This window comes from Gossypium raimondii, chromosome 9, assembly GCF_025698545.1.
Source record: "Gossypium raimondii isolate GPD5lz chromosome 9, ASM2569854v1, whole genome shotgun sequence".
In the NCBI taxonomy this organism is placed as follows: Eukaryota; Viridiplantae; Streptophyta; class Magnoliopsida; order Malvales; family Malvaceae; genus Gossypium; species Gossypium raimondii.
In genome coordinates this window covers 27,158,925-27,170,419 of record NC_068573.1, presented here as the reverse complement: position 1 = coordinate 27,170,419, position 11,495 = coordinate 27,158,925, and the positions used below count along the sequence as shown (strand labels likewise).

The 11,495-nt window shown below is 32.2% G+C and overlaps 1 protein-coding gene across 1 annotated transcript; it reads right to left on the bottom strand.

The window, feature by feature from the left end:
* Positions 1-292: 292 nt before the first annotated feature.
* LOC105798780 (stem-specific protein TSJT1) lies at positions 293-2,355 on the bottom strand. Its single transcript, XM_012628992.2, has 4 exons — positions 2,023-2,355; positions 967-1,207; positions 765-885; positions 293-654 (listed from the first exon to the last, which is right to left on the bottom strand). Exons 1-4 carry the CDS (start codon positions 2,223-2,225, stop codon positions 464-466), a joined length of 756 nt encoding a protein of 251 aa, XP_012484446.1. The 5' UTR covers positions 2,226-2,355; the 3' UTR covers positions 293-463.
* Positions 2,356-11,495: the final 9,140 nt, after the last annotated feature.

Here is an 11,495-nt window from a genome sequence, read left to right as displayed (position 1 = left end):
TTATGCTTTAGATTTTATTTTTATATTTCATATTAATGTAAATTATATTAATAAATTAAGTCAATTGTGCTAATTTCATTAAGTAATTGGCCCAGCGTGATTACATGACTCAAACAGAAATCTCGATGTTGACTTCATTTGCACACGCATGCTAAGTCATCTTTTTCATTAAAGTTATTTGTTACAACGTGAAATTTAAGGTCTTGTTTTTCATTACTAAGGGAAAGAGTTTTATATGTGATTTCTACGTATCTAGATATACATGCATATAAATAAGAAAAGCTTAGAAGAATTTAGGACAAGAAAATATTATTCCATGTTATGTTACCATAGCAAGCTGAGCTTTTATGGTAAGCAAACTACTGCTTAAAATGCTGTTTTAGTTCCAAATTACAGACAAGTTCAATCAAGTAAACTTCGGAATTTAAGATGGATAGAATCAAGAGGCTCAGCTGATATCGCTTTAGTAGTTTGCGGACCAATCTGCGGCACTTCCGACCTTTTTCATACCAGTAGACTCCTTCTTCGTCTCTACATCCACATTGAAAGTGGCACCACAAACATGTCCCGAACTGTCCACTCTTGGCACCGGTTTCAACTCGTTAAGGGGATGCTCATAGCTCCTTAACCCTCCCGAGGATGTGAAGAAGCACCCTGAAATCAAATTGCAAAACATCAACACTGAAGCTCTCATGCGATGATAATCATATTAACAACATAGCCCATAATTGGTTTCAATTTTTGCTAGTTTCTTCATGATTTACCTTTCGGGAATGGAGCAAAAGACTTCCCGCAGCCTTTCTTGACAGTCTCCCTGTCATCTGCAAGGACAAGATGGCCTTCAGCATCAGTACCCCAAAAGAAAGGTACACTTCCATCAGCATCCTGCAGAAGACAAAGGTGAAAAACCGAACCATATTGAAGAAGAAACCTAACAATAACATCCATTGCATTAGGTTCACTTACCGCAGCTATAAACGTAGCTTTTGAAGAGCTATCGTAGATAATGAAAGCAAACTTCCCTTGGATATCTCTTACAACCTGGTCAGGAGGGTATGGACCTCTGTCTCGAAGCGTCCTGTAAGCTTCAATAACAATGATACCCTCATTTGCAGTTTTGTTCAACCCATATTGTTGCTTAAGAACAGCAACATTCTCAATGTGGCCTTGAAACAAGCAGAAAATGTCATCCACAACTGCAAAGAGCCTGGAAACATCAAACCAAAAACATTGAAATGTCAGTTTTCAAATCTCCATAGCATCGCAGATCCACCGATAAAAGGATCGCTTTCAAACAAATCTATGTCGGTTAGAATCTTCATTTTTCTTGAAACATATTCATGTTCACCGCTCATACTAGGAAAATATTTGAATATAGTGGGATATAAGTACGGGGAGATGATCCTCCAATGACCCTGGAGAACAAAAATTGAACACAGTTGACCTATAACCCCACCAACCCTTAAATCAACCTCCTATTAGCTAGGATAACAAGAATGCCAACTGAGCTAAAAGACTCAATCGGCAACTGTAAATCTATCTTAAATTTTATCATAAAAAGAATAAGTATTATTAGTCAACTTTCATGAATCCACGTAGAATTTAGACGGATTTTCATTAATATTATGATCAATTTTATTTATTTTCAGCAATATCAAACATTCTCGGATTAAATTGATCAGTTCTGTAATCCAAGGACTATATTGCGATTTTGAAAAGGGACTATCTAGTAATGTGAAGAAAGATCAAAGAATCAAGACAAACAAACAAGAACACTTAGATTTTCAAGAAATCAATAATAACATAAAATCTTTATATCCAATTTGAGCCATAAAAAAACAAAAAAGGGGAAAACTCAGAGAAAATAAGGGGAAAGTGACAAACTTTCCACAAATTTTCAGCACCCAATGAAACAATAAACAAGGGTGGAAACCCAGAAATATTCAGGATTAAATCAGTCCAAAAAAAAGTCCTAATAATGAAATCTTGATCAATGATAAAAGAAAAAGAGAAAACCATAACCTGGGGAGAAGTGGGTTTTGTTTATCAAGAGAGTAAGCCATGAAACCAGAAGAACCAAGATTGACAGTGACTGAACCAGGATGGAGAGTGGCAAAATGGGTAGCCAAGAAGCCCTTGTTGAGGGCTGAAGCTGCTTCAGAATCACCAGAAACTTTAAGAGCATCGGGGCTCTTGGCAATCGATTTCTCAAAAACTGCTAACATATTCTTTCCAAAACTATCAGAGAAACAAAACAACAAAAAATGGTTATTTGGTTTGATCTTTCTTTGATTGATTGATATCTTTGTTGATGTGGCCAATACGAAAAATTGGGAAATTTTACACACACTTGTCAACTTAAGGCAGTCTTTTAATTTCCATTTCTGTCCTTTGTCTAGTTTTTATTTTATATTAATTTATGAAACCTGAAAGTTCTGGCAAACTCCCTAAAGAAAACAAAAGAAAGTTCTGGCAAACAAATAAATGGTTTACATTTTTTTGAAAAGTGGCTCATTACTTCATTAAATATATTTTTATTTGAAAATATTTAAAAATTTTGAAATAGATTTTTTTGTTTATAATTATTTTAAGTACCATTTAATTAAATATGATACATATATTAATTTTGTGTAATTTCTTTTCAATTATAAACTAGCTATTCGAAGGGTTTTCAATTTTATTTTTTATTTCAAGTAATAGTAAAATTTTATTTTAAATTTATTTATTAAATATTTTTAGTTATAAAAATTAAAATTTTGGTAATTTTTTAGAATTAGGCATGTATTTTAAATTGATTTTTAATTAAAATTCATCATTTACAAATATATATATTTATATAGAATGAATAGATTCTACATATTCTTGGAATCAGGAGAGTAGTGAGGGGTTGGCAAGTACCCAACTCTCTTAAAATAAAAATTTGTTCATTTAGGCTTTTAGAAATTTTAAAATTTTAAATTAGTAAAGGTAAAATTATATTTTGGCCTTTTCTAAAATGATAAAAATTGATTAATCTTTTAAAATTATAAAGATATAAACTATTAAAATTACAATTTAATTTCCACCTCTCAAAAATATCTGACCTCACCCTGTTTGGAATCATAAAATCGACCAATTAATATTTAATTTAGGTTTAATTTAATAGTGTTTGATTAAGTGGTAGGTCAATTAGTACTAGTGTTCTAGTGATGAGTTAGTCAAAGTTAGTGTTGGGTCAATCACACTAAGAGTTTGTTTAGTAATGTTTAAAAAAAATACTTTTAGTTCCAAATTAGAGGTGTTCATGGGCTGGGCGGCCCGGCCCGGCCCGACGGCCCGCCCGAAATATGGAAGGGTTTGGGTAAAAATATAGGCCCGAAATATGGGCTTGGGCAAAAAAACGAGGCCCGATTGAAAAACGGGCAGACCTCGGCACCACTTTTTGGCCAGGCCTTACCTACCGAATAATAAATATTTTTATTTTTATTTTATTTTTATTTTTAACTTTAAAATACTTTTAAAATACTTTTTTAATTTTTTAATTTTAAAATTTTTTAAAATACTTTTTTAACTTTTTAATTTTAAAATATTTTTAAAATACTTTTTTAATTTTATTTTAATTTTAAAATAAATTTTTGTATTTATTTAAAAAACGGGCCGGGCCTGGGCAAAATTCTAGGCCCATATTTCGGGCCGGGCCGAAATTTTTTTCTGGGCCCGGCCCGAACCCGGCCCGGCCCGGCCCATGAACACCTCTATTCCAAATGCACTTCTCAAAAGGAGAAGCAAAATTTTTAGCTTTTCCTCTCCCAAACTCTCCCAAAAGCACTTTTGGTACTTAATTACTTTTTCATCCCTCCAATAACATAGTACTTTCCCTTTTTTTTGTGCTTAATTACAAATGTGTTAAAATCATTAATTAAAAATATTTTTAAAAAAATATTAATTACAAATATTTAATGTTATATTTAAATATTTAAAATATAGTTTATATATTCTAATTAATTTTATGAATAATTAATATTTATTACTTAAAAATATTAACAACAAGTTATAATAATTTTTTATATTCTTACTAAAATATAATAATATTAACTAATTTAAATATTATTTAAATGCATATTTGTTACTTGATAATAACATGTCTAAAATGGACATTTTATTTCTCAAAAGTACTTTTTTACAGCAATGTTAAACACTCAAATTTTAAACCAAATTTTCAAAAGCACTTCTCAAAAGCACTTTTCCACGGCACTTTTCAAAACATTGCTAAACTAGCCCTAATACTCTACCACCCAACACTATAAATTAAATGTTAAAACCTTTCTTCTTGCTCACCCTTTGAAATCTACCATCAAAGTTGTATGAAACCCCCTTTCTACCTCACTTCAAAACATATAAAGAGTTTCAACCAAGTAAAATAAAAAGGGAAAATAGTTACTTTTTCGAGTCTAACTTTCACTCCACCTTATTTTAACAATCCTTAAATATATTTTAAGATTTATTTAATTTTGAGAATATTAAATAAATATTGTTAATTTTTAATAGAAATTTTAATATTATATTAAGTGTTATTAATGTATATTAATTTATTGCTATTTTTTTGCAAGTTTAAGGTTCTGACAACAAATTCTTTGTAGCGGTCTACTATAATGGAGAAATTTGTAACACTGAAGTTGGCATTGTTTTTCAATCAATGCATCAAATAAGTATGTGTTTCAATACAATTGTTAAACTTAATGAACTAAAGTCAAAGATCAATTTAAAAATCGTAACTCGATGCAAGAGGATATTGTCTAGACTGATGTATGGATTTAAAATGTCCTCCAATCAACTCATTTATAGTACACTTGAGCTTTATGGTGATGACGATGTCAAGACTCTGATATTAGCCCTTTTTCAACTGAAAAATTCAACAGAGTTGTACTTTGAGTTGTATGATGTCAAGTAAGGTTGCAGAATAGGTGATATTCCAAGTTTATCCACGCATTTCGTTTATATTTCTCCATCTATATGAGAACTATAAGAGGTTGGGAATCCATATTTGGAGTTACCATTTGCACCAATAGGAAGATGATCATTTATATGCGAGTTTGATCTTGACTCGAAAAAAGCTTTGGACGATCTATACCAGTATGTTGCACCATCAAAATCATTGACTCTTATTAATTCAAACGTGGATGAAAAGCAATACGAAGTTTCATATGAAGATTAAGATATTAATAAAATTAGTAATCCTTGATCCGAAATTGTTCCAAATGCCAACGTCAAAGAAGAAGAAGAAGAAGAAAATGATGATGATAATGATGATTACATCAGCAACAATACTATTGTAAACTTTCTAGAAGTGAGAGGAGGTCGTATCATTCTTCGTCTCATAAACCTCCATCCCACATACACAACATTAACATAAAATGAAATTGAAGCCTTAGAATTTTTAGAATATCTTGACATAGTGCTAAGCTATATGATGAATTCAGTTGCAAGTTTCCAAGATCTATATGTAGGGACATAATTTCCATCAAAGGATACAACTGTGGCAACCATCAAGCACTACAACATCAAATTTTGTGTAGATTACAAAGTTGCATTATCTCCACCAATTTTGTATGTTTGCCAATGTTTGAAGTACAATGGGTGTAATTGGAGAGTTAGGGATGTGCTAAGAAAAAGGACACAAGTTCGAGATATCTGAAAATGGAACAGACCCCACACATGCACTTATGCTTGGCTTTCGTAAGATCACATTTCAAACTTAATTTGCAGTTACATTATGTCATTGGTGAAGGCAAGCTCGGTTGTTCCAATTGTTGTTCTAATCGTTGACATGCAATCTCAGTATAAATACACCATCAAATATCGAAAAGCTTGGTATGTGAACCAGAAGGACATTTCCCGATTATATAGAGATTGGGACAACATTTACAATGAGTTGCAGTCATGGTTAACAGCAATGCAATAGTTTGCACCAGGTACTATGGTGGAATTACAAACCCTTGATGCATATGGTCTATTCGATCAATTAATGGAAGGCATGAAAATATTCCATTTATTATTTTATACATTTGATCCATTGATTAAGGTGTGGCTTGTAACACCCCACACCCGAATCCAATTGCATGATTTCACATTATGTTTCTAAGACGCAGGCTATCTCATTACATAATCATAAATTTCAAATCATAATTATCATTCACACCAATTTAACCATCAATCATACTCACACATATGCATTCATAATGTTTAAGATTCAATTCATCATGTTACGGGGTTATGTAAGGTCAGATTTAAAGTTAGAGCTCTAATCCAAACTCAACTATCAAATTTCAATGTTGTGTCTCAAGATAAAGGATTTTTTATCTCAAGACAAACCTCAATTTAATTTAGGTATTTTAGTTTCGACGTCAACATGTCTCGAGACATTAGAAATCGTGTCTCGAGGCGTGGTCTCTTATGTCTCAAGACTAAGTCTTGAGACCGAGTCTCGAGACCAACCTCCCTTGTTTTCTTATTTTAGCTTTGATGTTTTCTTATCTCGAAACAAATGTAAATTTGTCTCAAGACCTAAAAGAAATTGCCTCAAGACTGTTTAGACAATGTCTTAAGACATTAAACATATAGCTAAACAATAAGGTAAATTTTGTTTTAATGGTCTCGAGACATATTCATGTTGTCTCAAGACTGAATGTCAAAATGACCATAAATGCACATTTTCAAGTGTTCAAACATTACCAAAATATACCCTAAAAATACCTAAACTTTACCTCACTGTGATATCATCAATTTAACACATACAAACACAATAAAACATCATCAAATCTTAACTATCAATGTATTTTTATCTAACAAACTAATTCACATATTCATACGCATATAATCTAGCATAATTATCACCTAATTCAAGAATGAAATTTCACTTTTATAACTTCTTTAGGCCAAATACCAAATATACCAAAATGCAACTCATCACCAAAATATACCCTAAACATACCTAAGTACATGTCATATAACCCAAAACTCAATTACACATGCAAAAGAGATAATAAGGCGTGTTCCGAGTTGAGTTGTTGAGTTGGATGCTTGACCACTTTAAATCTATGCCTACTCACGACCGAGACTTGCACGTGGAAACAAACTTAATCTTACGTTGAGTATTGAATACTCAATGATGCTATCATAAATTAAATTAGAACATATAAATATAGAACATTAAAGCATAACTATAGAATCAAAATTTAATTATCGATTAGATTTTATTTAAAATATCATAATTCCTAATTTGAATGTTAGCATATCAATGTGTCTTTCGACATTACATCTGGACCTCAAATTTTAAGTAATTTGATATGTTTCATAATGTTATTCGTAATTAACTTCCATTCTTCTATAATATCAATTACTCTCCAAGTCATCTAGCTTAGCATCATAGTAGTTCCTATCATAATTTTACATCATTTATTTAATCAATATATAATTGATTAACCATATCAATTCTAACGTAGCATACAAAAAGTTACTTACCTTGATCACTTATCTTGAATTATCATTAGCTTTCATGATACTATAAAGTCTCTAACAAACATATGATAAGACAAAACATACTTTCACTAATAATAACTTTGAGTCAAAAACTAAACAGCAAGTTAAGCATAGGATAAGAACATATTAATTAGCACATACCGAATTAGAGACTACTTCACTACGGTATTCATCTTCCTTTAACCCTCGACGTCCCGACGTCGCCTTTAGTCATGTACAATAAATTTAGTAATAGAAATAATATTAGTTTCATACAAATACAAGAAAACAAAATAATTTAACATGGTTTGTATTTTATTAATTTTAGTCCCTTTATTCAACATGCTCATATGTTTCGATATTTAGCATCGAATCAAAATCTAATTTTATAATTCTTCACTAGAGATCTATAGCTTTCAGTCTATGACATAAATTTTCAATACTTTTCATTTTATTCAATTTAGTCTCTAATGTCATAAAATTACTATAGAGCTTAGTTGAATTTCTAATATATTCCCACATTTTTTTCTACTTTCTAACTCGGTTTAACATAATCAAAGCTTACCTTTCATGAATCTATCTCTAACAAGTTTTATCTCATCAATTACCCATTAATGACAACTTGAAATTAAATTAACCATTTGGAAATCTAAAGCATGGGCATAAGAGACTAAGCTTAAATGATTAATAATTAATAAAAATTTGATGAAAAGTACATGACTGCCTTAATTAATTTGAACGACAAAGAAAAATGAACAAAACCAATTTTTCTTTCTTTTTTCAAGCAAGTTGTAACACCTTATACTCAACTTGATCGCCGGGTTCGAGTATCGAATGTCATAATCAACCCGAATAACTTAACAAAAATTTTTAACTGATTTATTTACGTGCTTAGACAATATCAAATTTAAAAATTTAACTTTTACTATAACTCATATCATACGAGTAATATATTCTTACAAATTTCCTACCTTATTTAACCTAGCAGTCATTTACAAATTTTAAATTAAGACTTTAATACAAATATATCCAACTTAATCCCCAAGGTGTGGCTTCTAAAGGTGCCTCTCTATACGCATGATACGACTACCGTGCCCTTCGCACAAAGCTGGCGGTTCTGGCTTCATACCCTCAACAATGACTTTGATAATTTTGATCTTGAATTCAAGGCAGTACAACCATAATTTTATATGAACTTAGTAAAATTTTGTACAACAATGAACAAAACTTACTAGATTTCTGAGAACGAAATAAAAAAGCAAAATTTAAAACCCCCTGAACATATTAAGAAGTCTCGTTGATTTGTTGGCATAACCAAAGCCTTGAAATCTCCGAGCCAATCATTTGGCGGATTTAATCCTTGGTTAAGACATAGATGTGTTCTTCCAAATAGCAATTTCTTCTGGGATTTGATCCTGTACAGCTTCCCCCCAGACATCCATATTACCTTTCTCGGCTTGACTCTTTAAAGACAGTCTTATACACTAATTATTTAGGTTGTCGACTTCTACTAGCGGACTTGCAATTGCCGCCACCTTAAGGGTGGGTCCTTTTCCTGATCCATTCATTTCACACTGAACTTAACATATGGTTCCCCTATTACCCCAGAAACTATATTCTTTTGACTCAGCCCTTGTATCAACCCTTCCTTAAGGAAGACCCAGTTCTAACATCTTCGCTTACAGTCTCGTATATGGCATTTATTGATTGATAAACACCCCTTTCCTTGTGGACTTGGACTCTGTAAAATAGTTTCGTAGGATCTTTCCCCTTTAGAACATTTTGCTAAGACATTCCCAATAGTAGAGGACTATCTCTTTCTCAAGTTTCCCTTGGCAGATTTTCCATTACAAATAGTCCCAAGCAAACTCTTCATGCTAAAATAGGCTTGTCCGGAATCCTTTACTTTAGTTAAATCTCAAAAGATTCTCTACTAAAGATAATTCTTGGAGGACTTATCTGTTTCTGGCTGCCTCCTTACTCACAGACCCTTAGGATTAGAGTCTATTTAATCGTCTCACTATCACACCCTATGTTGGTTACTCATCAAACACTAGCTGACTCATACTGGCAGTTACTGAATTACCTCGAAAGAAATATCCCTTCCATTACATCTGCTGCATTAAATCCGCTTATACCAATTCCTTTTTCTGTTGAAATTTGGCGGATCCCCTTATTAACTTACTTACCCATATTCTCAAACGCACCACAATCATCCTATTATGCTACTCGGCATGAGAGTCATACAGTGACTTCTCCTTTTATGCCCTGACTGGCTTCTTGGCTCATTGTCCTAGTGGACTTTATATGCTACCGTAACCTAACTATGGTCTTACACTATAAGTTGTCATGTTTCCTATCTTGACTGACTTCATATTTTGCCATAGCTCAACTATGGTAATACACAATATGATGTCATGTTTACTATCCTGGCAGACTTTATATGTTACTGTAGCCCAGCTATGGTCTTACACAATATGATGCCATGTTTTCCCATAGACCTTTGATTCCGAAGAATCAGTAAACCTCTTCTGAGGTGTCATTTCAAAGAACTAACCGATAATCATCGTCACGGTGTTGCTCTAGCGAGTCAGTAGATCTTAGTCCATGATGCCACCAAACTCCCTCAAATATCGATACCTATAAGGAAGTATCAGTACTTTGATCCAAGTATTGATACCTCATGATTTCAATTTGATTTTATGAAACATAGAAGCTAAATTTAGTATCAGTCCCTTCAAAGGGTATAGATACTAGTTAAGGAAATTTTTACAAACTTTACAATTTGGTCCTTATTCATGCTCGGGTACTAAATAAGCTTTCATAAACTTGATTAAGTTTCAGAAAAGTGTAATTATGGTAAAATAACTGTGTTTATAAGATGTATAATTACTTAATTGATTTATTTTTAATTATTCTAATAGTAGTTATTTTGGCAACTGTTGTGGCATCCCGACAATTAGGCCGGGCGAGGGGTGTTACATCGACACAGCTCATCCAAATTGTTTAGTAAATTGCCAATACTCAAATATGGAAACTGACACTTAACAAGTCCAGTGCAAGGGAAGTGGCCACTTCCTTGGCACTTAAAGGCCAATTTCATATTTTTCAACATTCTTTTCCTTTGGCAATTTGTTAAACAAAAATTATACAATCTAAGAAGTTATATCAACATGAAACTTCTCTCCCTTAGCAAGTTCCCAATATTACTTAGTAAGTAACTTAGTGAATTAATTATTAATGCTATGAATGAAGATGCATCAATAACCAACCAACCAAAATTATAACTAAACAATTCTGAAACAAGGCATCAAAGATAGTTTTATATTGAAACCAAAAATATCATTATTTGAATAAGACATTAGAGTATAAGCAATATGAGAAAAATATGTAATTATCCAACAAATTTAATAAAAAAAACCTAACCAAATTAAGAGTTCACAATATCTAGCCCGTCAATTTCAACAAGCTCCCCTTAGTTTTAGACTTCCATTCAACTTTCTTCTCCACCTTTTTGTTTAAAAAATCTGCCACATAAATATTCATCATCCTAGACTAATAGCTTAGCTGAAAGAGCCCTTTGTTTGTTGATATTCACCCGAACTGCTCTGGCTTCAACTCGTACCTTGTTACAAAGTCTTTAATTGAAATCAATGGCAGCTTTGAGCTCAGTAATTGTTCTAGCTTCCATCCCCTTAGACATAGAGGTAGTGCCTACAGTAGTGGGCACTTCTTAGGGAGGAACTTCTTGTTTAACAAGTTCTTCTTCTTCATGGTTAGAGGCTTTTTGCTACTTGTTTAGGATAAGTTTTACCTCAAGCCACTTACTAGAACACTTGGGGATAGGAACTGGTTTTTCTTCTTGTATAGTGGCTCTAACTATCTTTGGATTTTGAGAGAACAACATTTGGAAGATTAAAGAGGGGTAGGGGAGTATTTGCCTAGTAAATATCTTCTCAACATTTTTGAAAATTTTCTTAAAGATTAGTTGGATAAGA